The sequence below is a fragment of the Melanerpes formicivorus genome, unplaced genomic scaffold, assembly GCF_026170545.1.
Source record: "Melanerpes formicivorus ecotype bairdi unplaced genomic scaffold, bMelFor1.0.p_v2 SCAF_5, whole genome shotgun sequence".
Lineage (NCBI taxonomy): Eukaryota > Metazoa > Chordata > Aves > Piciformes > Picidae > Melanerpes > Melanerpes formicivorus.
In genome coordinates, this window is record NW_027142357.1 from 22,195,396 (window position 1) to 22,222,355 (window position 26,960).

At 39.7% G+C, this 26,960-nt stretch overlaps 2 protein-coding genes across 12 annotated transcripts in view; both read right to left on the reverse strand.

The window, feature by feature from the left end:
* Window positions 1-16,117, reverse strand: part of CSRNP3 (cysteine and serine rich nuclear protein 3) — a 107,856-nt gene extending 91,739 nt beyond the window's left edge. Inside the window, exon 1 of one of the 2 annotated variants that reach the window (XM_068138716.1) lies at window positions 15,975-16,117. The gene's annotated coding sequence lies outside the window, so the exon portion shown is untranslated. Of the gene's footprint in view, window positions 1-13,501; window positions 13,588-15,974 lie in introns of those variants that run through there. The other variant, XM_068138718.1, reaches the window with a different exon arrangement.
* A 2,397-nt stretch (window positions 16,118-18,514) lies between these two features.
* LOC137441342 (sodium channel protein type 2 subunit alpha) overlaps window positions 18,515-26,960 on the reverse strand; it is a 79,740-nt gene continuing 71,294 nt past the window's right edge. For all 10 annotated transcript variants that reach the window (XM_068138725.1, XM_068138726.1, XM_068138727.1 and 7 more), the window contains 5 exons: window positions 26,658-26,711; window positions 25,119-25,256; window positions 24,091-24,195; window positions 22,793-23,063; window positions 18,515-21,840 (listed from right to left, as the gene is read on the reverse strand). In XM_068138725.1, the coding sequence (XP_067994826.1) occupies window positions 20,645-21,840; window positions 22,793-23,063; window positions 24,091-24,195; window positions 25,119-25,256; window positions 26,658-26,711 (1,764 nt within the window). In that variant the 3' untranslated portion in view covers window positions 18,515-20,644. The remainder of the gene's footprint in view (window positions 21,841-22,792; window positions 23,064-24,090; window positions 24,196-25,118; window positions 25,257-26,657; window positions 26,712-26,960) is intronic.

The following is a 26,960-nucleotide window of genomic DNA, read 5'->3' on the forward strand; positions in this document are numbered from 1 at the left end:
CCTACCTGTCTGTGGAGAGATGAATGGACTGAGCCTGCAAGGCAGCTCAAGACTATCTGAATTTCAGTCACCACCACTTTGATGTGGCAACTCAGCATCCAGTATCATTAAGAAACAGGCTAGCATATGTATACACTTTCTCTGTCAGTAAACACTGACAGGGACAAAGAGGCTAAAATGACAAGTGAACTATGTATATCTTAAAAGTGTGCATTCAGGGCTGCCGCTGGAAAATTTGTGTGGTCTAAAGAACTGGAATCCACTGATATTTGATCATAAAATCAAGGTCTACATTTCCTTAATTTGAAGATGCTGCCACTGCAAGGAAAGCACTTGTGAAGGAAACCAAATGGAGAATTGTGGATTCTTTCTCAGTCCTCAGAAATCTCTCAATGCATGTAGGATTCCAGTAGTCCAAGGTTAATAGTGAGAAGCTATCAAAAAGGACATGTGTGATATAGTTTCCATGACTCTGAAAAAGAATGCTGCAGTCAGAAAGAGCAATGTATTAAAATGCAGAAGCCATACAACAAGCTGTATTGGCTTCAATACCCTACTGACTGCATTTAATGAAGCCTGAAGGGATGATTGCTCAGGTTGGAGAAGAAGTTGGATAATTATGAGTGATACACAGCGAAAACACATCATCCTATAGTTTGAAAATCAAAACTGTAACCAGGAAAGAAGAATAGGATTACTTTACTACAGCATTCCTACATTTTTACTCTGCAACAGAACCTAGAAGACTCTGCCTTCTCTGAAGCAGCTGTGTCAAACAGTCTGTTTCAGATCAGAACAGTAAGAAACCAAGCCCTTTTATATGGCACACCAGGATGCTAGAAAGTATCCATACTGTTAGTGGCTCTGACACTTGAAAACAGATTTCTTTAGGATGACTTATCTATGAAAGAGTTGTAAAACCTGTTCTAAGATGGTGAGGGGAAAAAAGAAAAAAAGAAAACAAGACTACACTGTTTGTAGTGCAGCTGAAGACAGGAAACAAAGTTCTATCCTTAGTTCCAAGAGAAACAGTACTGCAGCACCTCTGGTTGTAACAGGTTTTTCTTTACTCTTTGATAAACAGGACCAAGCAAATCCCAAAACAATTCTCCTTTCCCCGGTATAATCGGGGGTGGGGGGTGAGGGAGGGAAGCTTGTGTGAAAAAAAACAAACAAACATAAACCTCTATTAAAATAGTGCCCGGTGGAAACAAATCTGAGGGCAAAACTGAGAAACATAATTGAGGCAGATTAATTTTCACTTCTTAGAAATTCAAGTTACATGCATTTCAACTTCCTTAGACTTCCACCCACTTACCAACATCCATTTATATTCCTTCAATAAACTGCAGAGTACAGTCATCTGCCTTCAGTGAAATTAGTAAATGACACGAAAGAGAGAAAAGCTAAACGAACTTCTGCATAAGAGCCTATATGGATTTCCATTAATTCATCTGTGACAATCTTACAAAGCAGCTTTTGAGCCCAGAAATTATTTCAATTTTTTTTCTTATTTACGTACTAACAACTAAGGTAAAAAATCAGGAATCCACTTACTGTAACTTTCAAGTTTACTTGCTCAGTTTTCAATAGCTGTAAATAAAGTTCTTGGGTTTCAGCCCTGCCTGCTCCAGTGAGCTACGTCAGTGAGGAATACAACTTTTCACTACTATAATAGGCACCTTATTAGATTTTACTTAGTCACCACAGCTGAGTACCTGAGAGATACTTCTTCATTCTGCTTGTTTTGAAGTTTAGATGAGTTTCTTCTTTTATTTATATTCCTTCTTCCTCTACTAATGCACTGAATTGGTGAAACCTTTAAGCTGATTTTGAGACAACCCAGTTCTGACCTAGCTGGCATTTACACATAGAGATGTAAAGATGCCTGGGGAAAGGGGAAAAAAAAAAAAGGAGGGGAAAAAAAAAACCCAACACCAGCCCTTTCACATGTCCCAGACTGCCTGGATATTTTTATTTCATTTATTATTACTTTAATAAATACCAGATCCATATATGGAAAGTATATTTCCCCCTCTTCTCTTTTTTAGGACCATGAATAAGGACTTTATTGATGAAGTAACTACAACATCAGTCTTTAATACCTGTATTTCTGCCATGGGGTAAATGTTTGTATTCAAAAGCAAGCATGGTTTAAGTAGAATGCTCATGGTAAATGTTTCCCACAGATGATGTTACTGAACCTCTATTTAGAGAAAATGCTTGAAAATTGATTTGAGATTGCACATGTATGTGTGTGTGTTTAAATGTTCTTGGAAGTTCATTAAATATTTTGCCCTTTTGGACAGGCTTTAGTTTTTTTTTTTTTTTCAGAAATCTTCAATGCAGAAAGTACTGCAACATAACATAAGTGTGGTGGGTTAACGCCTCTTTCTGAAAACAAAAGAAGAAAGCAGGGTGGAGGGCTTGCGGGTACTTTACACTCCCTGAAGGGCGTTTCCCCCCTGGGAAAGCTGAGTCTGTTCCACTTACCCCTCCCTGCCCAGCTAGGGTATAAAAAGCAGGACATCATAGCAGTTGGATCTCCTTTTTGGCTCCTGCCTCTGCTGGATGAGAGCTACTGCAGCTGCCCTCCTGCTCCTCAGCCACGTGGCCGGACCTGATCCTTTTCCCTGCTGCCTCTGCACCTCCTCAGAGACAGACTGGTTTTGTATTATTTGTTTCTGTCCCACTCCCATCCATTCTTGTTCCTTGCCCTTGCGAACCTTGTTTTTCCCTGTTATTGTTATATATATATATATATAATTTGAAGAAAAAAAAATTATTTGCCTCTCTACTTCCAAGCTGACTCCAGATTGTTGCTTAGTGGATTTGCTCCTTACCCCTTTTTTTTTTTCCTCCTCTCCCTGTTTGGAGGGAGGAGGTGGGGGGGGAAGAGATTCTCAGCTTTTTTCCATTTGAGCTTTTAACTCTCAGCTAAGGCTCAAACCACTACAATAAGGCACAAACCCATAGATTTGTGCTATACTGCAATTAGCTACATCTAATCCAGAGGGTAAAGGTGAAAAGACATTAACATGGATAATACAAAATACATTTGAAAAAAAAGACAAATGTCAGCATCAGATGTTTGGAGGACTAGGTAAAGATCTTTAATCTCGACAGATTATAAATACAGCTTTTATTTAGGCTATTGAATGTAAAGTAAACAACTGTAAAGCTTGTAAGCAGCAAAGCTGTTTTAAAAAGTTGTTTGGGAAAATCCCCAAAGAAATGACACAAAAGATCAGTTACTTTTTAAGAAATGCAGCGGGTGCCTGATTTGTCATGCTGCGGGCAAGAAGAAAGGTCATTATTTACCTTTCTGCTCTTTGATAGCTAAGGTGGAGGTTCAAAATATTGGTGCATAGGTCCCTTCCCAAGTGACATGAACGTCAACCACACCAAAGAAAAGTGTTCTGCAATAGTGATCTGTGCCTTCACATACAGAAGAGAACACTCCCTTGGGAACAGAACACGAGTCTAGTCTCACTAATTTCCAAAATAATCTTGTGAACAAGAATGCCCAAATTCACAGAACTTAATGGTCCAATATTAAGTTAGAGTGTTATGCCCCTTTTCATCCAGAATCACCCCCCCAAAAAAAGACAGGACTCTTACTCAGCAAAACTATTTTATAACTTGTCAGTTAAAGTACATTTCTGGAAGATGCAGGTATGGATTTGAACACTTTTAGGCTGAGGAAAGAAGCTTGACCAGACCTCCTAATTTCTTAGGAAGTGCTTTCACCTATAATAAACAAGTACATGACTATCACTGGTCAAAGAGAAAATCCTATCACATTAGAAGTCCCATAGAAGATGGATCCATGCTTTGGAGTCTCAGAGCATGCAGCTGCCTGTACTCTAAAGAAGCTCAGAAATGCAGCTATCCTACTGTGCTAATACGTCTATTTCATCAAGGTGAGAACTCCAGTGAAATACAGGGTAACTGAATTTCTCTTTGCATGTTTGCAGAGACATGAGCCCTATTTTCCAGGCAGAAAATGCAGTATTTATTGCTTTAAAAGTTGCTGCTGCAAAGAAGTGTAACATTGATGTCCTGAGTTGCATTGACTTTTTTAATCACCTTCAGTGCAGCAGCTGACCTGCAAGAAAATGCTCAGCAGAATCACAAACTTCAAAGGACCCATACTGACAGAATGTTATGGTTGACCATAAAACCAGGACAGTAGAAAACAAGCACCAGGAATTATTTTAAACAAATTTCTCAAGACATAGCAAAGGAAGATAAAAATTTTGTCACTGGGCAGACACATCTCTTTTCAGACAGATCACCTTCAGAAGAGATGTCCTAGAAAAAAACCCAAAGTTGTCACTGGGAATGATAACTGGCACTTCTTATACATAAATTGTTAAGCCTTAATTAGGAGGAATTTTAAACAAAGTGAAAGAATCCACTTTATTTTGCATCATTTTGATTAGACAACAATTCTGGAGAAGTTAATGAGCAACTGAAGCTTGAGATTGGGCTTGCTTTCATTATTCAGAAACACAAAGTCAGAGAGTCATGCAGTAAGAGTTCTCTCAAGCACTCCTTTATTTAGTACTTGTTATGTGTGGAGAGGTGTACATTAGACTGGTTTATTTTAATATCAACAGGGTTCCTACCATATTCCTTATGGACCTTCTCATACAGGCTCAATAAGAATTTGTCTTAAAATTTGGCCAGGCAAGTACCTGTGTCCCATGATGAAAGATGCATTATGCAAACAGAAGGACATAAAAGAAAATAAAAGTCTGATGATAAAATAATTTCTGACAGTTAAGTGGCATAAATAAACAAAGCCAAGATGGTCCTCTTGTACAGATACAACAAGCCATTCAAAATCAGATTCAGTATGTAGAAAAACTACTGATATGCAGGAACATTACATTGAGCATGAATCAACAAATGTGTATTTCTAACCAAACTAAGTTATCTTATCTATTCGCATGAGTATTAACACTTCCCTTAGGATTCCAGGGAACAGTGCTAAAAAAGGCCTCACTTGTAAACAGAAGATATAAAAGAGTAATATGTAAATATTTTTACCATTCACTATGTGCTATAGTTTAAAATGTAAAAGAAAAAGTTCAGTACAAACTGGAAGAGACAGAAGAGTCCTTTCAAATATTTGCATTTATCAAGTGATTTACTTTTTTTGCTATTTTACCCTACTAATGTACACTTCTTACAGAATACTTTCACATACAGGCCAGAAAAAATTTAAACTCTAGATGAATGCAGATCACTCTATACAGATTGAAAAGATATCTTCCCTAACTAAAACTAGGCTAATATGAATCTAAATCCACTTTATAATTTTTAAACCCATCTAATACTGAGATGCAAGTAATAGAACATATTCTAACCCCATGCAGTGCTACAGACTAGGGAATGAGTGGCTGGAGAGCAGTCTGGCAGAGAGGGACCTGGGAGTGCTGGTCATCAACTGGCTGAACAGCAGCCAGCAGGGTGCCCAGGTGGCATGGAAAGCCAGTGGCATCTTGGCTTGTATCAGGAATGGTGTGGCAAGCAGGACTAGGGATGTAATTCTGCCCCTGTACTAAGCACTGGTGAGGCCTCACCTTGAGTACTGTACTCAGTTCTGGGCCCCTCACTTCAAGAAAGATATTGAGGTACCGGAGTGGGAGTGATGAGACTGGTGAAGGGACTGGAGAGAAAGTCTTATGGGGAGGGGCTGAGGGAGCTGGGGTTGTTAAGACTGGAGAAGAGAAGACTCAGGGGGGACCTTATCACACTCTACAACTACCTGAAGGGAAGCTGTAGTAAGGTGGGTGTTGGGCTCTTCTCCCAGTCAACTTGTGACAAGAGGGCATGGTCTGAAACTGTGCCAGGGGAGGCTTAGATTGGATGTTAGGCAGCATTTCCTCATGGAAAGGGTAATTAGACACTGGAATGGGCTGCCCAGGGAGGTGGTGGAGTTGCCATCCCTAGAGTTGTTTAAGGAAAGACTGGATGTGACACTTAGAAACATGGTCTAGTCAATGTGGTAGAGTTTGGTTATATGTTGCTGGGGTTTGTTTTGAGCAAGAGGGGACATGGGTCCCAGGAACGCCTGTGCAGTTCAGGCCTTGAAGAATTCTCTGTTGAAAATATAGTGGCGGAGTAGGAGATGTGAGAAAGTGCTGATTGCTTGGTATGCTGAAGTCCAGCTGCCCCTGAGATGGGAGGCAAGCAAGATAAGGAGGAGGCGAGATCTGGGAAAGAGAGCAATTAGGCCGGATAGAAGAATTCCACAGAGTTGTGAAAACAATGATGTAACCTTTTAGAGAGCAACCAATAGTATGTTGCCAAGTGGGCATAATTATAGCAAACTGTATATAAGATGTGTCTGATGCTCAATAAAGTTGGAATCCGCTGATCAAATTGGTCGAATAAGCGGCCCCCTTCTTGCAGTAGTTATAGGCTCAGAGGTCTATTCCAGCTTCAGTAATTCTGAGATAATTCTGTGAAATGTGGTATTTCATTCTAGTTACATGATATGGCAAAAGAACAAGAATATTTTCTTACAGAAACCTAGACAATTTTAGTACACTCATGGGGGGTATTGTCCACTTCAACTGCCATTTACAGACTCAACCTTTCACAATGTTAAGGAAAACAACAGTTTTGCAAATAATTAAAGTGAATGTGTTTGTGTTAGAGATAACATACCAAAATTTCCTTATCTTTAAAGAATTTTAGCACAAAATTAATTGATATTTTTTAAATTAGCATTGGACTGCTGCTAAAACCAAGACTGTATTAATTACTTTTAATCATTAGTTATTCCTAAATTTAATCCACCCTGTGTTCTAGAGACAAAAATAGGAATTTTCTTTAAAATCTGTATTCATAAGGTAAGCACCAAAACTTCTCAAGAGAACATCAATTCTGTGTGATCATGCACTGACACCTAGTGAATACCCACAGTTGAGAAATCCTGTTTCTTATCTTCTCATTGCCTATGCAGGACAAATGTTAATAATGACGACAGGTTGTTTCCAAATATGGACTATGCTTCCTTTCTTTTAATTAGAGAGATACTAGGATGTACAGTAGTTTTTGTACACAGGCATAAAAATGCACATACAGCATGCAGTATCTGACCTGCTCAAAAAACACGTGTGTCCCTGTAAACAAGTCACTACTTCATTTTCTTTTTCATCCATAACCACAGCCTAGTGACTAGTACACAGCATGTCAATGACACCAAACAGACAAACAAGTTCTGTGAGTCTAGATGTATTTTGCAAACCTTCACCTCCACTCAGGAAGTCAGCTGGCTCCACACACAGCACACTTGTTTTGTTTCTACCATGTAGCAGATGGTGATGGAGATGATCTGAAAAGCCCTTAAACGTGAACAGCACATGCTGAGAAACAGCAGAGACTGCAACCAGAGGATTTATAGCCAAGAACAATCTGGGGTCAGCAATTATGTCATCGCATTGTCACTCTTCCTAAAGCGTCTCAGCAGACATGGAGAAGCTAGCTGTTTGACCTATTCATCCAGCTCTGTGCAGAATCACCAGCTTCACATCCTCTCCACACACAATGGAAAATATCCCACATTGCAACTCGTAACTCTTCTTATTCTTTAACTGCATTTAAGGGACCCTTCTCCTAAATGCTGAACATTTCTTGAGCATAAAGCCCAAGCCAGCTATCCCTTCTATTGAATTCTCAGGGAGCACTGAAAAAAATTTTTGGTGAAAAACAGCACTGACTAGTAGTACAAAGAAAGATGGAAAAGCAAATACCAAAATAAACCTTCAAGCTCTTCATAAGGGTTGAGGATGTTTTGGGGGGCAGGGGAGGAAGTAATATGCAATACACTGCCAGATGCTATTAATTGCTGTAAATTTTTGCCAACCCACATTCGAAATTCCAGTTTTCATACCTCAATTTTCTTGAAGTCCCAAATATAAAGATGTCCAGAATCACCCATGATATTCTGACTGATACACTATTGCAGGCTACAAGCTTTCTTTTTTTTTCAGCATTAGCTCAACTGACTTGAAAGTTGTTCTTCGTGAGCACAGTGACACAGAGGTCTAGACAATTTGCACATACTATGTTCAATCTGTCTCCCAGAAGGCCACTGGGGAAGGAGAAAAGTGTGGGGGGGAAATATTTTAAAAATTAAACCTTTCAGAACTTCTACTTTCATTTGGAAATAAATAAATATATGCATCTAGGGTATTCATGTTGGGTATTGAATGTTAAGCTCAATTTTTCTCTTATGTATATGCGACTTATTTTGTCACAGCTATGACATACACAGGTGATAGCACCAGTGAAACTAGTACCAACTATTAAGTTAGTACCTAAATACTAGGATGCCCTACTCCTGTATAACAAGTCTCCAGCAGAACAGTGCATGTGTTTCACAGATTAATGCAGTATTTTTTGTTTTCATAATAATCCTACATGTATGTGTGTGTGGTGACAGTGGCAGGGGGAGATGGAGGTCTCCCAGGCCAGCCTGTATGAAGACCAGCAGGCCACTAGCAGCAGACTTTCCAGATTTGTTTTTAACACAGGTCTAAATTACCTTTCAGATCTCCTATCTTTCTTAGATGTACCACACAAAGATTTTCCAAAAGAAACAACAATTGCCTAGTTTATCAGTGCTATTTGTTTCAGTAATTATATATTTATTTTTTTTACCAGTTAAAAAAAAAAAACAAAACACTAAAGTACACACATATGAAAAAAAAGCAAAACAAAATCACCAAACTAAACTAATGGGGGTGTGGAAGAAACTTAACAAATCTGAATCTGTGTCTTTTTTTGGAATGAGTGTTCAACAAGGAAAACACTAACAACACAGAAATGTAGAAAAAATTTTTGCCTATTCCCTAAGCAGTTACACTGTCAAGGCTTCTCCTATAATTCCTTGGTTCAGGATACATCCCAAACATTCTGTATTACTCACGTATTCATCTCAGAAGGTGAGGGATAGACACACAAAATGACACAATTATTGCCACTTAACAGATTTTAGTTTGTGAGTGAGTTAATGCATTTTGAGATTCTTTATTTAAAATGTCTGAGTCCCTTTAAAAAGTATGTTACAAATACATCTTGCAAACAAGTCCAAATCAAAGTAAACATTAGCAGAAGCCAGTACAAATCTTGAGCAACTTTAACTCTCATGACTTTTCAGATGCATATACAATGTTCACAAATATACACACATACAAATATATATGCATATATGATACCTTCCTGTTTGTCAAGACTCCACCTGGAGGATGAAGTTTTTCATGCTATCACTACAGGAAGCCTCTACAAATTTTACACTCTTATGCTACGTCAAAACTTAGAATAGGTAACTGTATTCTTGCCAAATAGGAATTCACATTTACATGTAATCTTACAGGCAAAACACAGATTATTAAGAGAAGGGATGGGAAGGGGGTACAGCAGGGTGCCTGATCAGTTTTCATGGATCAAAATGTCTTCTGTAGTAAAGAAGATTCTACCTCCTCAAACCACATGCAGTATTCTGCTTTGCAGATCAAAAATCCTTGTTGCCATGGGGACTATAAAAAAAGCCCAACAAACAGTCATGACATTGCAAGGCTACAACAGAAACATCTGCTGGGAATTTACCAGTACCCCAGGGATTTTTAATCAAAAATGATTGGTTATTTTCAAACTGAAAACAAAACGCTTCCTCAAATCTTAGCTCCAAACTCTGCTTCCACAAATACTTTGCAAATTTTCCCTAAAATTTACTCATATATCTACAAAATGTTTACACAAGATAGGGTAAGCAAATTAGTGTACTATATACAATGCAAGAACAGCAACTTGTATATATGTCTTTTCCAGGTATCCATCATACTAAGTTGTGCACTAATGACTTACATCGCTCAGTCCATCTGGGCAGAGGACAACAAACAGATCTGAAAAAAGACTTAAAGCACTTGAGAAGCATACACACACACACACATACACAAAATATTGTATAAGCCAGACTGTACAAAGCAAGATTTATAATACAATTGTTTAAAGCAGTATTTCAAGGTTAGTTATACATGCAATTTGCCCTTTGTAGCTGCGTTCTTACCGGGTAACAAAAATTAACATTTGATTGCTAAAACAGAATGTCGCGCCTTTTGAGAAGGCTGTTGGCACTTCAAAGTAAAGTGAAAAAAAGAGACTCAAAAATTCCCACTGGAACATAAACAGTTCCAAGAAGCGTGAATAAAAAGCCCGCAACACATTGATCCATGCAATAACATGGAATTCATACTACCAAATGTACCCTTTCGAGTACTCCACCTCCATATATTTATTTTCCTGTCAAATATGTTTATAATACAGAATGCCTCAAGAATGCCCTATGAAGAGTATTAGATAGAAATGCTATAAAAATTGTGTGACCTCTAGGCCATATGCTGTTTTTTAACACAACAATAAACTTGGAAAGAAACCTAGAGAAAAACCATTCTGCAACACAGTGTCTGCATAAATCGATTTTGCATATCAAAGCAGTCTCAATATATATTTGAAATACATTTTTCTTTTAATATTGTAACTACTTAAGATTATGGTAAACTAAAAAAGAAACCTTGGAAACTCAATGCAAGTCTTATCTGCAGACTGCTTCATGGTTCCAGATGGCTTTGCATAACTGTTAATTAGGGAATAAATGCTTTTATATCTGTTCTTAGATACATACTTTTTTAATCTGTTCTAACAACACTTGCTTATCAGACAGTACATTATACACAACACAGTAACACTGAAACCAATCAGCTTTGATTAACTCTTCACTTCACCCCCCATCCCCAGAACACAGAATAGAGCAAGCTACCTGCAATTTAACCATGCTAAGTCCCTTTTTTGACCAAGACTGCCTGCACACCCTGGCACAGAACCACACAGGTCTTGTGAAATGCTTCAACACATCATCAAGTAACTGAGAATATTCTGAGTAACAGAAAGCTCTCCCAGTGGAGAGCGGAAGTGCTTTCAGAACAGTGTGGCATCTATCATTTGATGAGCGTTTAGAATTCACAAAAATGCAAACGTCTTTTCCTCCGAGGTGACTGGTGAGGGAAGAGGGCTGTGAAGTAAGAACTAATAGAACAACACATACTACAAATAGTAACAAACACAGGAATACATTTAATCTTCTAGATCATTTTATCTGTGTGTATCAGTCCTTTGATGCTGTGAACACTGCATCTATTTCACAAGTCATTTCAGTAATAGAGATGCTCTGCATTTCTGACTCATCTTTGTCCTCTGGCTCACTGTTTCTCTAAATTAGTCAAAATCAACCACCTGTAGAAGACTTCCCTACTTATATTTAGCTGTTTGGAAAAGAAACCAAAGCACTGTTCAGCCCCATTCACCCCCCTCTCCAGGCTGAACAAATAGATCAATGTATTACATCAGTGCTGTAACATCTGTCTGTGGTTAAAGCAAGCTGCTGCTTCTACTGCTGTAGAAGACAAACACCAAACGAGGCTGTATTCTGATCTGCAGCCTCTCAACAACGCCATTTGTTACCAAAGTACCACAATTTACAATAGTAGATGCATTTTAACAATTACAACCGCCAGCAGTGGCTTATTGCTTATTTCTGCAACACCACTACCCCCTGCAGATCCCCCGACTGTTGCTATGCAATCATAAAGGCAGAATATAATTTTCAATTGTCATGAGAATGACGTAGTAGAATCCAAAATCTAAACAGTATGGAACAAAATATGTAACAATGATACATTCACAGCAAGGCAACATCAAACACTGCAAACACCTCTCACAACTAAGGGTCCCCACAAAGTGGGGAAGTCAGCCTACATTGAAGTGCTTCATATTACAGAAATCTGAGACTACCTAACTCAAATTACAAACAGATTTCTCTAGGTTCAACTAAACTTACTCCTCATACTGCGGAAAGTTCTGCTTATTTCATGATAAAAGCTCGATAGATCTAGAGATCTCCCTCTGAGATGTCTAAGAACATTTTAAAATAAAGAATGCTTAGTCACAAATGAAGATAAATAAAAACAATCCCTCTGAGTTCTCTGATACTCCTCCTCTTGATTGCATTTTCGATCTTAAACAAATATGAGATTTTTAGTGACTCACCGCAGACTAGGGAGGTATATTGCTGGGCTGGCCTGAACCATACTTCATACAATAAACACAAAAATAATGTATTAAACCAAAAGCCAGAGATAAGAACAGGCATACAGAGATCCTTCCTTATAGTAAATTTTAAGAAATGGTGTTTGAGAGATTGCAATAGCTTACTCTGACAAGGCTAAACAGCACAGAAGACATCCTGGAGTCACCTAGGATGACTCCACTCCAGCATCTTTGCTTTTATGTCTTTATATACTTTACCACTTCCCAGAGTATACCAAAATCTACAAACTTTTCACAGCTTTACTTTTTCCACACTATGTAAAAAAAAAAAAATAATCCATCCTCCAGTTTGCACAAGGAAGAAAAAAAGACAACAAACGTGGGTGAAAAATCATTTATGGTGGAGTTTAGTTAAGAAATCCCTCAGTAAAACAAATTGCCCCAGTAAAATACATGGCGGATGACGTGGTGATTGGAGGATGTCTTGCACTTAGTGATCATGAAATGACAGAATTCTTGATTCTTGTTGAAGTAAGGAGCAGGGTCAGTAAAACCACTACCATTGTCTTCTGGAGGGCAGATTTCAGTCTGTTCAGGACACTGGTTAAAAGCGTCCCTTGGGAGACAGTTCTGAAAGGCAAAGGGATCCAGGAAGGTTGGACATTCTTCAAGAAGAGGTGCAGGGGCAGGCTGTCCCCATGTGTTCTAAAACAAACTGTCAGGGAAGCTGATTGTCCTGGCTGAACAGGGGCAGGGGCTCAGGAAAAAAAAAAGGAGAGTTTACCACCTTGGGAAAGAGGGGCAAGCAACTCAAGAAGAGTGCAGGGTTCTAATTAGGTCATGCAGAAATAACATCAGAAAGGGAAAAGCCCAGCTAGCACTCAACCTGGCTGCCGAGTGGTAACAAAAAAAGGTTTTTACAAGTACTTTAACAACAAAAAGGCAGCCAAGGAAAATGTCTGCCCTTTATTGCATGCAGGGGGGAACATTGCTACCAAGGCTAAGGAAAAGACTGAAGTACTTAATGCTTTGTTTGCCTTGGTCTTTAATAGTCAGGCCCACTATCCTCAGGGTATTCAGCCTCCTGATAGGGATGGAGAGCAGCATCAACTCCCCATAATTGAGGTGGAAGCAGTTTAACAACCTGATATGACACCTGGAAACTCACAAGTCTGTGGGGCTGATGCTGAGGGAGCTCATGAAGGAGTTTGCCAAGCTGCTCTCTCATTAACAGGGGAGGTGCCAGATGACTGGAACTTACCAATATGACACCCATCTACAGAAAAAGCCAATAGAAGGATCTGGGGAACTACAGGCCTGGCAGCCTGACCTCTGTACCAGGGAATATTATGGAGCGGTTCATCTTGGGTGTACTCACATGTCAAGTGCAGGACCAGCTCCAGGATCAGGCCCAGTCAGCATGGATTCATGAAACACAGGTTCTGCTTGACCAACCTCATCTCCTGTTACCAGGTGACCTGCCTAGTGGATGAGGGAAAGGTCATGGATGTTGTCTACCTGGACTTTAGCAAAGCCTTTGATGCTGTCTCCCACAGCATTCTCCTCAAGGAACTTGCAGCTCATGGCACAGACAGGTGGACTCTTTGCTGGATTAAAAACTGTTTGGATGGCTGGGCCTGAAGAGTTGTGATAAACAGAGTTAAATACAGCGGGCGGCCAGTCACAAGCGCTGTCCCCCACAGCTTGGCACTAAGACCAGTTATGTTTAACAGCTTTATTAATTATTTGGATGAGTGGATCAAGGACATCCTCAGCAAGTTTATAGACAATACTAAATTGAGTGGGAGTGTTGATCTGCTCAAGGGCAGGAATGCCCTGCAGAGAGATCAGGGCAGGTTAAATTTATTGGCTGAAGTTGACACAATGAGGTTTAACAAAACCAAGTGCCAGGTCCCACGCTTTGGTCACAACTCCAAGCAATGCTACAGGGAAGAGTGGCTGGAAAGCAGTCTGGTGGAAAAGGATCTGGGAGTGCTGGTGGATCACCAGCTGAACATGAGCCAGCAGTGTGGTCAAGAAGACCAACATCATCCTGGCCAGTATGCGTCCAGCAGGAGTAGGGAAGTGATTGTGCCTCTGTACTCTGCCCTGGTGAGATCACAGCTTGAGTACTGTGTTCAATTCTGAGGTCCTGGAATGTGACAGCAGAAGAGAAACAAGGCGGGTGAGGGGTTTGGAGGGCATGTCATACAAGGAGTGCCTGAGGGAGATGGGGTCATTTAGTCTGGAGAAGGCAGAGGGGAGATCTTATTGCTTTCTATAACTACCTGAAACAAGGTTGTAGTGAGGCTGGTGTTGGTCTCTTCTCCCATGTAACTAGCAATAGAAAGCGAGGAAATAGGTTTAAGTTGTGTCAGGGGAGGTTTAGATTGGATTTTAGGGAAAAAATCTTTACTGAGAGTGGTGAGGCATTGGAACAGGCTGCCCAGGGAGGTGGTGGAATCACCACCCCTAGAGGTGTTCACGAAGTGTGTAGATGTGGTTTAGTGGTCATGGTAGTTGGGTTATGGCTGGACTCAATGATGTCAAAGTTCTTTTCCAACTTAATCATTTTAATGAGTCTACATCCTCATTCAGAACACTCAGGCGAGTACAATTAACTCATTTGACTGAAAGAACACGGGAAACTGGATGCATCTTTCATCCTGAAGCAATCTGTTCAATCTTTGGCTCTACTCGTCTGTGTCAGTCACTGCCCCTACCCAACAGTTTGTCTTTTTTGCCTACTTAGACTAAAAGGTGTTTCAGGCAAAGAAAGAACTAGGGATATGTGTTGCTCCAGAGTTTGCTGCACTAAGCAGATTTAGAACCTACCTTCTTGCACAGGACTAGCACAGTCTTGCAGCAGCACAAAGTTTATCCAGAACCACAGAGTAAAGAGAAAGCCCCTGAGATGTTTCACATTTATTCCCCTATCCCAGTGGATGGCTATGGCTGTATTTTCTATCACCAGCTGCCCTTACACTGCTCTGCCACCACCTGCAAGGCAGGCAGGCTCGGACCCCCATCCACACGCCAGCACTCCAATTCCCCACACCCACTTCCACCAAGGGGCTCTGAGCCGCTCGGTACCGCAGGGAGAAAAGGCGCTGGGGCACCGGCAGCATCTAGCGACAGCTAAAAGCCATGTCGGCCTAAAGAGGTGCCGCAAGCTGTCGCACCTCACCCCTGTTAACACCTCAAGCGTCAGAAACACCTGGAAGGTCAGCCAGTTTCATAGGCAAGGACCCAGTAGATCTTGATTTGCAGACAGTTGCTCTCTCCAGGCAACTCACGAACCTGGGTACCAAGGGAGTTTGCTCTCTTCCTCACTAAGAAACCCCCAAGCTCCTGGGCTTACAACGGGGGGCACCTTTCCTCCACAACCTCCTCTACGGTTAGAAACACCCAGGGTCTTCACCTGGAAAACTGTTATTTCAGCTCATCCTGCCACTACCCTGGCATGTACGAATAACGCAAGTAACGGGCGCGCCTGGCGTCCTGCCCTGCGCCGCCAACCCCGAGCCCACAAGCGACGCTTGCCGAGCCCTGGGGCTGAGCGTCACCACACGGCTCACGAAGGCCGCTGCCTCCTCCGCGCCGCGCTCACCTGCCGCCGGGCCGGAGCCGCTCTCGCCAGCCCCTGGGCTGGAGCCGTCACTCGCTACCTCCGCCAGCCGATAAGCCGAGGCCGCCGCGCGTCCTTATCGGCCTGTTCGACCCCCACTTCCCGCCCGGAGCTCGCTGTGTGCCTCGGAGAACCAGCAGCCTTCGGCCTGCCGGCGGCACGCCTCGCACGCCACACCCTCGCCGCCTGCCGCCAGTCCGGCCTTTCCTCGCGCTCCCCTTACCTGTCCCTGGCAGCTGCAGACACGGGCGGGCCCCAGGGCACCCGATAGCCTCTGGGCTCGGAGTGGGCACTCGCTACTCGGCCGCCCAACTGCCAACCGCCAGCGGCCACTCCATGCCGCACCGCTCTGCGGTGCCGTCCGAGCCGAGGATGGGGCGGCGCTGGCCGAAGCGCACGGCGCGGCCGGGGAGCGGCGCTGTGGAGCAGAACGGCGGAGCCGGTGGCCGGCCCGCAGCGCTGGGCGGTGTGAGCTGCGGCGAAGAGCCGAGGCGCCCCCGTCCGCTGCGTGCCGTTCGGCTCCCTGAGCCGGGGCCCGGGCTGAAGGACCGCTCAGTGCGGCTTCGCAAATAGCAGCAAGGGGCAGGCTGAGGGCGCTGCTTGAACGCTCATGGCTCACGTACCTCGCTGCGGCTCCCGCTGCCTGAAAGGCCGGAGAAGGGAGCGTGGGGTCTTGCGGTAACCCAATGGGTAAAAGCCGGGAGATTACTGCTGAGGAATAAGCCTGTGCATAACTGGTTTTCAGTGTGTTAGCAGGTGTTTTTAGTAAATCTACTGATATGACACACAAAAAAAAAAAAATAAAAGGGGTGTGTGTGTGTGTGTCGGGGGGGAAGCCAAGCAAAAACATACCTGCTTGTCAGTGTGCAGCATCTGAGCATTTAATTATTTTTTATTGTACTAGTCTTCTGTTAAGTATAAATGCTTGCAAGATGTATACAGGTTATTTTCTGAATGGTCTAATAATTCATACAAATATCTTTTATTTGTGGTTTGCAGTACATTTTCCTCCACAAAACCAAACAGCCACCCATAACTTTGGCCCTTCAATTACAGAATTTCAGGTTCGTTGCTTTGTATCATAGACTCTAACAACTGGTTTTTCATAAGCAGAGGTGAGAAATCCAGTTGCAGCGCTGTAGTCTAAGAGCTTGTTACATTAGCATAGCAATACTCATTCTTGGAGTAAGCAATCTCAACAGACCACTAGTGGTGAAAACTGCAGAGCTAAGAAATGCAGCGCTCCATCCTACTGCACTGTTGGGATGTGTTTCTTCTGGGTCCACACCCAGTGCTTGAATTTACACATCATGTATGTGATTGAGCTCATTTGATTTTCCTGATAATCTGCAGAGCTCTGTGTCTGCACATCTGTGATGATTATTGGAGGGTTTGTGCATGTTTTCCTTTGCTTTTAATTTACCATAAAATGCACTGTGTTGGAAGGGACCTCTAGAGGTCATCTAGTCCAACTCCCTTGCAGTAAGCAGGGGCATCCCCAACTACACAGGTTGCTCAGAGCCCCATCAAGCCCAACTTTTAATGTCTCTAGAGATTTGCTCAGTGTATCCTACTTTCAAGGCATTACTTCACATTTCCATCAGAGAAAATTTTAGATATAGTGCTCAAATGTGATTGTTTCCTAAAAATGTGGCTCTGCTGCTTTCAGTAGCATAAATGCTATTTTATTCATAGCCAATTTTAGCATGATTTACTGGATTACAGATGACTTTGCTACAATGTAAATGAAATCTCATGCACTGAGAAGACAGTTGTATGTCATAGTCAAAAAGAAAGCATAATGACAATTTCTTATCCTTCATTTTTTTTTTTGTGAAACTGCTTTGTATCTCAAAGTATAGGAAGTCCTGCTAGAAGGAAAAAGAAATACTTTTATACCAGGCTCTTTTCTAACATATTTCCAAGCATCTCATGAGGGATTCTGTACAGTGTAGACAGATTAGATAATTTACACATCATGTATGTGATGGAGTTGATGTGATTGACAAGACTGACACGAGGAATATTTTTATTTTCCTCTGAATTAAAATTTCTTAGTTCTTGTAATGCTTGTCCTACACCTAACTTCTACATTCTGGTATTAGCCCTTCCATGGGCAATTACGCATCACTTGCCAGGGATGCCTCTCTGCCAGCGAGAAACACTGTCTCTTAATACACTATGGAAGTTTAAAATGGTAAGTATTTTTTACACTATAGTTGCATTCAGCACCCTTAGATTAAAAAACCAACCAACCAACCAAAACAAAACAAAAAAGAATTTGATGCTTTACCAAAACTTCCAGGAATATTTCTGCTGACTTGTACCCCTCATGTCTTACAGCAAAATAACAAATTATAAATATTTTACTAATTATGTACAAACCAAGCTTTTTCTTACAAATCTTTAATTAAATTGTAAAATGTTGCTGAAATTACCCATACTGGTTTGCAGACGTAATAGCTAGGTAGTTTCTGTAACATCTGTTTTCCTAGTTGTCTCAGAATACCTGACATGAAAAAGGGGTTTAAGCATCATGTACATGTAAACATTATTCTACTATATAAGTTTTAAATAGGATTAATAACCTGAACAGTGTAAGTGAAAATCATATTAAAGATCTTTCTGAAAGAATATAGCTTCATTTTTTTTCCTGTGCAAATCTGTTATTATGAGTTTTAATCATTACTCTCTAACATTTTACATATTCATGTTTTATTTTCAAGAGCTTTTTATGATGAAAACAAAGACAGAACAATTAGATACAATAAAAAATGAAGTCTTTATTCTTTTGGCTCAACTGTAATGTGGTTTACTGTTCTTTATGGTAATAGCATTTTCCTGCATGCAGTTCACTGACACACAAGTCAATATCTTTGTAAAAGGAGGAGTCAACATCAAATTTTTGCTTTGTGTAAGAAACAAAAATGTCCTGATGTGATCAATTATACAAGTTTTCTATTTATTCCTGTGGAAAAAAAACCATTGTGGATCCCATATTATAATTAGAACAGTTCTAGTGCAGCATGAATCAACAAGAATAGTCTATGTAAACAAACACTGGTAAAGATCTCATGAATAAAAAGACTACCTTGAAACTTCTGATGCAGGCAGTGCTAGAATTTTAAACAAATCTTCCCCACCACATTTCAATTACAAGTTATGTCTATTTGGAAGCAAGTGCATTTTGGACTCAGTTTCAAACTTATTACACATTAAAATGTGTGCAAAAATACAGTACTAATAAAAAAGCAGAAACCTATAACTACCCCATTCTTTCCTTGGTTTCTTATTTTGTGAAGTTCTTGAATTAAAAAGTGCTATGGATAGAAAATAATAAAAGTGACACTGACATCAACCTGAAGATAATTCTCATTTCTTATGTACAAAACGCTGAAAAATAAAATAAAATGGTATTTTATACAATATTTATATTTTCTTAGAAAATTCTATCCATGTATTCTTCAACAGATTAAGCAATTTGCAACATAGCCTGTACAGTCTGACTATACACCATACAGTTGTCACTTAAAATTTTATAATGCAAAGCAAGAAGCTGTTAAGTAGCTGCAAACTATTGCTTGATGTCATGAAAGAATGATGATCAGTTGAACAATTTGTTTCACTTAACCACTGAGATATGGCTTCCCATATTTGACTTTTAACAGTGGAAAGAGTAAAATTACAGCAGCAAAGGCAAGATAAACATGCATCAGTGATAGCTTTCAAACTATCTATAATGGTACAGAATACTTCATATCGTCTGTTGAAAGCTTGCAAACTACACTTATTGTGGTACATATTTGATGCAATAAATATTGTGCACAGGTCATTATTTGTTTGCTCAAACATGCACCACAGGATAAAATAACTATTTACATAGATGGTATTTTGTAATCCACACATACAATGTCAACCTCGCTGAGAGCAAAAGATGGCTAAATGATACTGCAGGGTGAAGCAGAACAACTTTGTAATCCTAGTTTTGTGGAATTTTGGTAAATTTAATTTCCTAAGTTCAGGTAAGCTGTCTTCTACAGAAGAATAGTTAAAAATGGACTCTCTGTCCCTCAGTAAATTTTTTATGCAGAGTTCATTCAACTGCAGTTAAATGACATATGAAAAAATAAAACATCTATTATTGTAGACTCTGTGGGACTTTACAGGCACATTAAAATTTGTCTGGATGAGATACTAAATGAATACTGTTGTTAAGCACCTCAAAATATAGAGCCACCCTGAAACATGGAAGTAGTCAGACTCTGCTGCTTTGTGCGACGTCATGTTTTCCCATGCATGAACTACAAGTGCAGCATGCCTTCATGCAAATCATTTCTGTCTGTACATTATAGAGAATCCGAGAGTAGAACACCTGGTTCTCATACCCCCTTCCCCAACATAAAACCCATTTACAAAAATAGTCACATATAATAGTAAACAACCTGTGAATTAAAAAATGATAAGTTTCACCAACACTGATTTTTGTAAAAATATGGCAAATGTGGCTGTTGAAATGCAAACAGTGGATATATTTTTTGTACTGTGTGTTTCATGTTAAACACAGATTCATAGGTTTGCACCTTGTTCTTTTTTATTTTAAACTGGTCTCTACAGTCTGATTGGCCATTTTATATTCTCTTCAGCAGTGTCAGCTGGTAATAAAAACAACAACCTCCTGTCAAGATGTTACCCTGTTTTACAGAGTTGCAATTTGATGACGAGGGGTCACTGTCTTGATATAGGCACTGACCTTTTATATATATATTTAATTATATATATATATTTATATATGTAAAAACTGTCAGTTTGGCATATACCTCCTACAGGAGTCCTGTTGACACAAACACATACTTTCTCAGGCTGTAAACAGTTTCTTACAAACTGAATTATGTGTTACTTTTTACCTTCCCTGCTGTCTTTACCTTTATCTTCTTTTTCGGATTTGTCTTTTTCATACTTATCCTTGTCTGGCTTTGTTACACTGTCATAAGAAGGTGGGGAGGTTGTGGATGGGGTCATATCTGTTTTTTCTGGAGTAGAGTTCTCATTTAATTTATCCATAATTATATCTTCTTTCATGGGGAGATCATCCTCATCTTTACCTTTATCCTGATTAAATATACATGAAACTTTTTTAACTTTTTGCCTTAAAAGGTGACGTCTGTAAGCACGCTGAATAATGACAGCAGATACCTCCTCCTGTTTTCGTTTCAGTGTGGTTGTAATTGGTTCATAGGAGACTTTGGAAGGATTAGCTGCCATGAACCGATCTTCCATCTGTATTCTGAGGGCATCCATCTCCCCACTTTCCCCCAGAACACGCTTTGTGAAAGCAAACAAGATGTCAAGGCAGTGAATTCTGTCACCGCTTACCATGGGCAGATCCATTGCAATAAGCTGGACTTTATTTGGTTTCGCTATAAGGAGAGGAGGATCTAAAGAAGCTGCAAAGTCTGACAACTTACTGAACTCTATGAATTGTGTTGCATCAGGATCGAACTTCTCCCAGACTTCATAGAACATCTCAAAGTCATCCTCACTCAAGGGCTCAGCACTTTCTTCAGTAGCAACACTGAAGTTCTCCAAAATCACAGCAATGTACATGTTCACCACTACCAGAAATGATATGATAATGTAGCTGACAAAGAAGAAAATCCCAACTGAAGGGTTGCCGCAGTCACCTTTCACGGAGCTCCCCGGATGATCTTTATGGGGGTCGCAGTCTGGCTCCCCACTGTTAAGAATTGGGGCTAGCAAACCATCCCAGCCAGCAGATGTGGTAATTTGGAACAGGCAGATCATGCTGTTGCCAAAAGTTTCAAAGTTGAACATGTCATCAATCCCAACTTCCCTCTTAACATAGGCAAAGTTAGACATGCCAAAAATCGCATAGATAAACATGACCAGGAACAGCAGCAGCCCAATGTTGAACAAAGCAGGAAGAGACATCATCAAGGCGAAAAGCAGAGTGCGGATGCCCTTAGCGCCTTTAATGAGGCGCAGGATTCGACCTATTCTGGCAAGTCGGATAACTCTGAATAGTGTGGGGGACACAAAGTATTTCTCAATCATCTCAGCTAAGAACATACCTGTTGAAAAACAAGTAAAATTAGTAAATGATATTACCACATTTAAAAATCACTGCTAAAGATTTATCTTACAAACACTGCAGGACTTTAACAGGATATTTGAACAGATTTTAGAAAGTGGCCATTCAGATATATCAATGAAACCTTTACAGTTTGGTGTGCTTTGGAAACCCATAAATCCTAACAGAAATTCTGAGATAATTTGTAGGATAATGAATAACTGCATCACTGACATTTCTAAATATGAGTTGTATAGCCATGTATGTAAACAGACATACATATACACAACATCAGGACAGAGTGATAACTAGCATATGTAGACTACCAAATCTTGAGACCAGAAGACTAGTTTTCTGTTTAACTAATATCAGTTAACCAGAAGACAGGTCGTATTTATACTAGTATTAAATTGCCATGCAATCTAGTTATGGTATTCAAAGAAAACATGTATGTTTGAAGTGAACTGCAGCTTTTTAATCACACGTGAAATAATGTGACCACAAGATTACTATTAATGACACAGCAATTCCAAACCTAAGCAAACTGTTAATAAAAAGGCTTCTTAGAAGTCACTGAAGAGTAGGAGAATTGACCATTATATTATGTGCCTCAAAGCAGAAAAATAACTACATTTTGTTTCCATAAAAAAAAAATGGCAAAACCAATTTGCATATTAAAGAGTTCTGAGGGGTTAAAATGATGTAATTTTTACTCAAGTTCTTTCAAGTTTTCTGCTCCAGGAAAAGCAAAGATTAGTGGACCCATGTATTTATAATTACATCTGCTTTACCTCTGATTGGCTGCTCACTCTAGCTTAGAGAAAAATACTCCCAGGATACAAAAAAAGAAGGCTGAGGGTTTTACCTTGCTGTCTGCAGTGCTTGCATGCCAGCCTAACAACAGTCCCACACAGATTTTGGATTGCCATTTCATAAAAATGAATTGTTCTTACCTACTATGGAGAGAATCACAACCACAAAATCAAAAATATTCCAGCCTATAGTGAAGTAGTAATGGCGAAGCGAAATCAATTTCAGGACACATTCTCCAGTGAAAAGTACAATAAACACAAGGTTAATCCAATATAGAATGTTTTCCATGTCTTCGCTCTGATCATCTGTTTCTACCATCATTGTGACCATATTAAGGCAGATAAGTATCATGATACTGATATCAAATGCTTGTTTTGTTACAAAATCAAAGACCATGCCTTGGAATTTGTTCTGAGGAGGAGAAAATAAGATTAATTACAATATGCATTGCACCCAATTTTTTTTTAAATAACTACAACATATTTAAATGTAGTATGAACAGGATTTCATGTCTTCCATGAAGTCCTCCCTATGTATAAATTTTCCAGTTTGCACACGTAAATACAAATTAAAAGAAACATGACTAGTGTGTTTATAAGCATTAAAGAGATTATTTAAACATATGCATTCTTTTGAAGTTGCAAGAGAGACTTTGCCACCCCAAACTGAATTCACTGTAACCTGTTGTAACATGGACTGCTAACTGAATTCTTGGCTTGTCAAAATTTGAAAAATAATTAAGCAGGAGGTGGATGTGAACAGGCTGAGAGTTAATAGCAATTCATTTGCCAGAAAACTTAAAAGTTCTCAAGCTTCAACTTCATGCCAGTAATATAACTTTTAAAAAATATCTTTGATTTTTCACCTATAGAGAATTTACTGATGGGTGTACCTGCCACCAAGCAGGTTCCACAATCCAAAGCAGATCGGCAGAGCTGGAATTGCTTTCTATCCCAGTCAAACCCTGCTCTGTAGTGCTAGGGTAGCCCTGCTCATTGTATGGATCGTGCAGGAGTGGTGTGAGGGGCAAAAGGACTCCTTTTTCCGGCAATGATACATTAACTAGTGCCCTTTTCAGTGCAGTTTCAGAGTCTTTGATGGATGAAAAGCCCTGTGCTGTAGGGATTTGGCATATTTTGACAAATACACTGTCACATTTAATTGTTCAAGTCAAATCAGTGTTTTTTAAAAATGCCACATAAGATGTCATGGCCATCAGTAGAGGGAAAATGAGGAGATAAAGAGGACAGGGAAGAGTCTTCCATATTCAGACTACAAAAGAGAAAAAAATTGGATTTCATATTAATAAGGCTTTTCTTATATCACTTCATTCAGTGATATCACTTGATTCATATTACAACTTGATTCAGCCTAAGGCATAACTGAAACAATCCAGGTTTTTAAATGAAAAAGTAACAGAAAGCAGTTTTGTTCTTACTGCTGGTCGAGGTATAGGCTTTTGTGGTTTCTTTGATCCCAGTTTTTTCATTGCATTATAGTATTTCTTCTGTTCCTCTGTCATAAAGATGTCTTGACCTCCGAAGTAAACCAAAGAGACAAATCTGGTTACAATCATGTATCAAACAGTAATAATCACTCTAATTCACATTCTCATCTGTTGAAAAACTTAGGGCAGATATAAAAATCCCCTTTTATCAAGATTATGTTTAGGGTTTTTTGGTTGGTCGCTTTTTTGGGAGGCTCTTGCATTGTTTGTGGTAGACTTCTGCTTTTACTGGGGAGGAGAAAGATGGAGGAAGAGCTGCTTTTTCTTTGTTCTACTTAATTCCATCAGTTACTTCAGAGGCACAAACTAATAAAATATTTCAATCCATTTCTCTAGTTTTTTGTCTAGAGTAGATTTTGGCAAAATTTCAGAACTGACATCTATGCTATCAAAGGATAATTGGAAGGTATGCAGATTTCACAACCTCCTCTTCTCCTTTCACTGGGGCATGACTTGAAGCAGGAGATGCTGGAACTACTATGTGGAATGAGTAGGGGGAAAAAAGCTTATTTCTCTCCATCTCATGTAATTTCAGGACATGAATCCATCAGGACATGAATCCAATAGCATTTCCACCACTCCAATTAACTCTTTGTGTTTCCAGGTACTTCAGTTAAGCCCTGCAGCTGAAACACCAATATCAAGATTTGAAGGCATTTTAGCTAAGAGTTTTACAGCTACATTTAGCTGTTTCAGTGGTTAGCCTTTTTTTGAGTCTATTATAGTCTCCAGCCCCAACTCCACATCTTTGCAAAGATTACATTGGTATTTCACTAGCCATGGACAGATGTGTTTTTACTTGTTCATCAAGCTCCCATCAAGCCAAATGATAAGATTTATTACTTTAATGTATTTATTGTAAAATGAAAAAATAATAAGTTATGAGTAAAGTTATTGTGTGTGGACCAAAAATAAGCATTTTTTTAGCTTTCTTTTCAGAATAATGATGAAGTACTTATCTTTTTTTTCTGCTGGTTGAAATTGTCTATGATGACACCAATGAAAAGGTTTAAGGTAAAGAATGATCCAAAAATGATAAAGATGACAAAGTAAAGATACATGTACAGGTTATCTTCATACTTAGGCTGATCCAAAACCTGCAAAAAAAAGGCATAGAAACTAAGCCTCAGTTGAACTGTGAGCACAGAATCAATTATCTGCTGGACAGAATTTAGGGCTTAGTCACTCTCATATTTGCTTCTTATAGTCAAGTTTCCATATATCTATCCCACTGGTCTTCAATCTGTGAAGTTACACTATTGTCAAAGAACATCACTGGTCTATATGAGTGTAGAATAAATGCTAAAGACACAATTGTTTTAAACTAGTATACTACCATCTGTCTATAGGTAACCAGAAATACCATTTGTCCTGAGGTTGGCTAGGATAGAGCTAATTTTCACAAGAAGATGGAGGGGCCACTCCCAGGGTAGCCATCTGAACCAGCCAATGGGATATTTGATACCATACTGATGTCACATCAACTATACTAGCAGAGAGTTGGCCAGCAGTTGGCACTTGGGTTTTTGAGCTCAGGATAGGTATCACATTTTACATATTACTTCATTAGTATTATTTCTTCTACTGTTGTGTCTTTGATCTTTGTGGTGACTTAATAAACTCTCCTTATCTCAACCCATGTGACTTTGCTCCTGATTCTCCTTCATAGTCCCACTAGGGCTGGAAGGGAGAGGGAGGAGGCAGCAAATGGCTGCTTGGTACTCAATTTGTTGGTTGAGTCTAAACCACAACACCAGCTCATAAAGCTGTAAACGTTTTGGTGTGTCTCACAGGAGGCCCCTGATTTGGGTTTATGGAGCTTTCACTGCTATAGGCACTTAGGAAACCGCCCTGGATTATGGAATAGAGACATCCAAGCCATGCTTAGAGTAGCCATAATTTCTCAGTATGGCTTTGCATGTTTGCAAGACTACAATGGACCTCCTGCTGTGAGTGTCATATTGAAAAAGCTGGAGCTTTACTAGTATAGTTTATTCAATTGTCTCCTCAGAACTAGAGGACAACTTGCACCAAGAGAAAGGCAAAAGGGTAAGAAAACCCACAGGCAGAGTTAGGAATAAGAATGGTGCACCCAAGAAAGGAGACAAGTGGCTTGATGAGCACAGTGAAAATCTCAACTTTTAAAAAAAAGACGTGTTATAAAAAATCATCTCTAAAGATATGTGTCTACCTTTGTTTCCAAGTGTAAATAATGCCCCAATGCACATAATGAGAGGAGGAAAAGGTATTTCATGGCAACAGCTAAGTCTGCCTTGGAACTGAGGAATTTTGGTCTAACTGCACCATAGAGAACATAGGACCACTCCTCTGCTTTCTTGGTCATCTGTATCATGGTTTCCATTTTCTTTCACTGAAAAACTGTAGTAACCCCTTGCTCTCTAATTTTTAGTGTATATTTCTGAAAGATGTTAAAATTAAATTTTTAAATCTTGGAACTGATAGAGCCAAAACAAATGGAGTCAAGAGACTATACTTACATTACGAGAATCCACAGCTGCATACATGATATCCATCCATCCTTTAAATGTAGCCTACAAACAGAACACTGGTGTTTATCTTATGCTTTTCCAGGAAAACGGCTTGTCAAAAAACATTGCTTAAGAGCATCTTTAATACTCATCATGAACACAAGCACTGTGAAATGTTAATAGGCAACTCTTGCCTTCTATTGTGTATTTTATTTATATATATAAGAATCACAAGCAAATTCCATTATTTGACCATAGAGGACACAGTTTCTATTAAGAACCTTTATCATTTATGAGTAATATCTGACATAA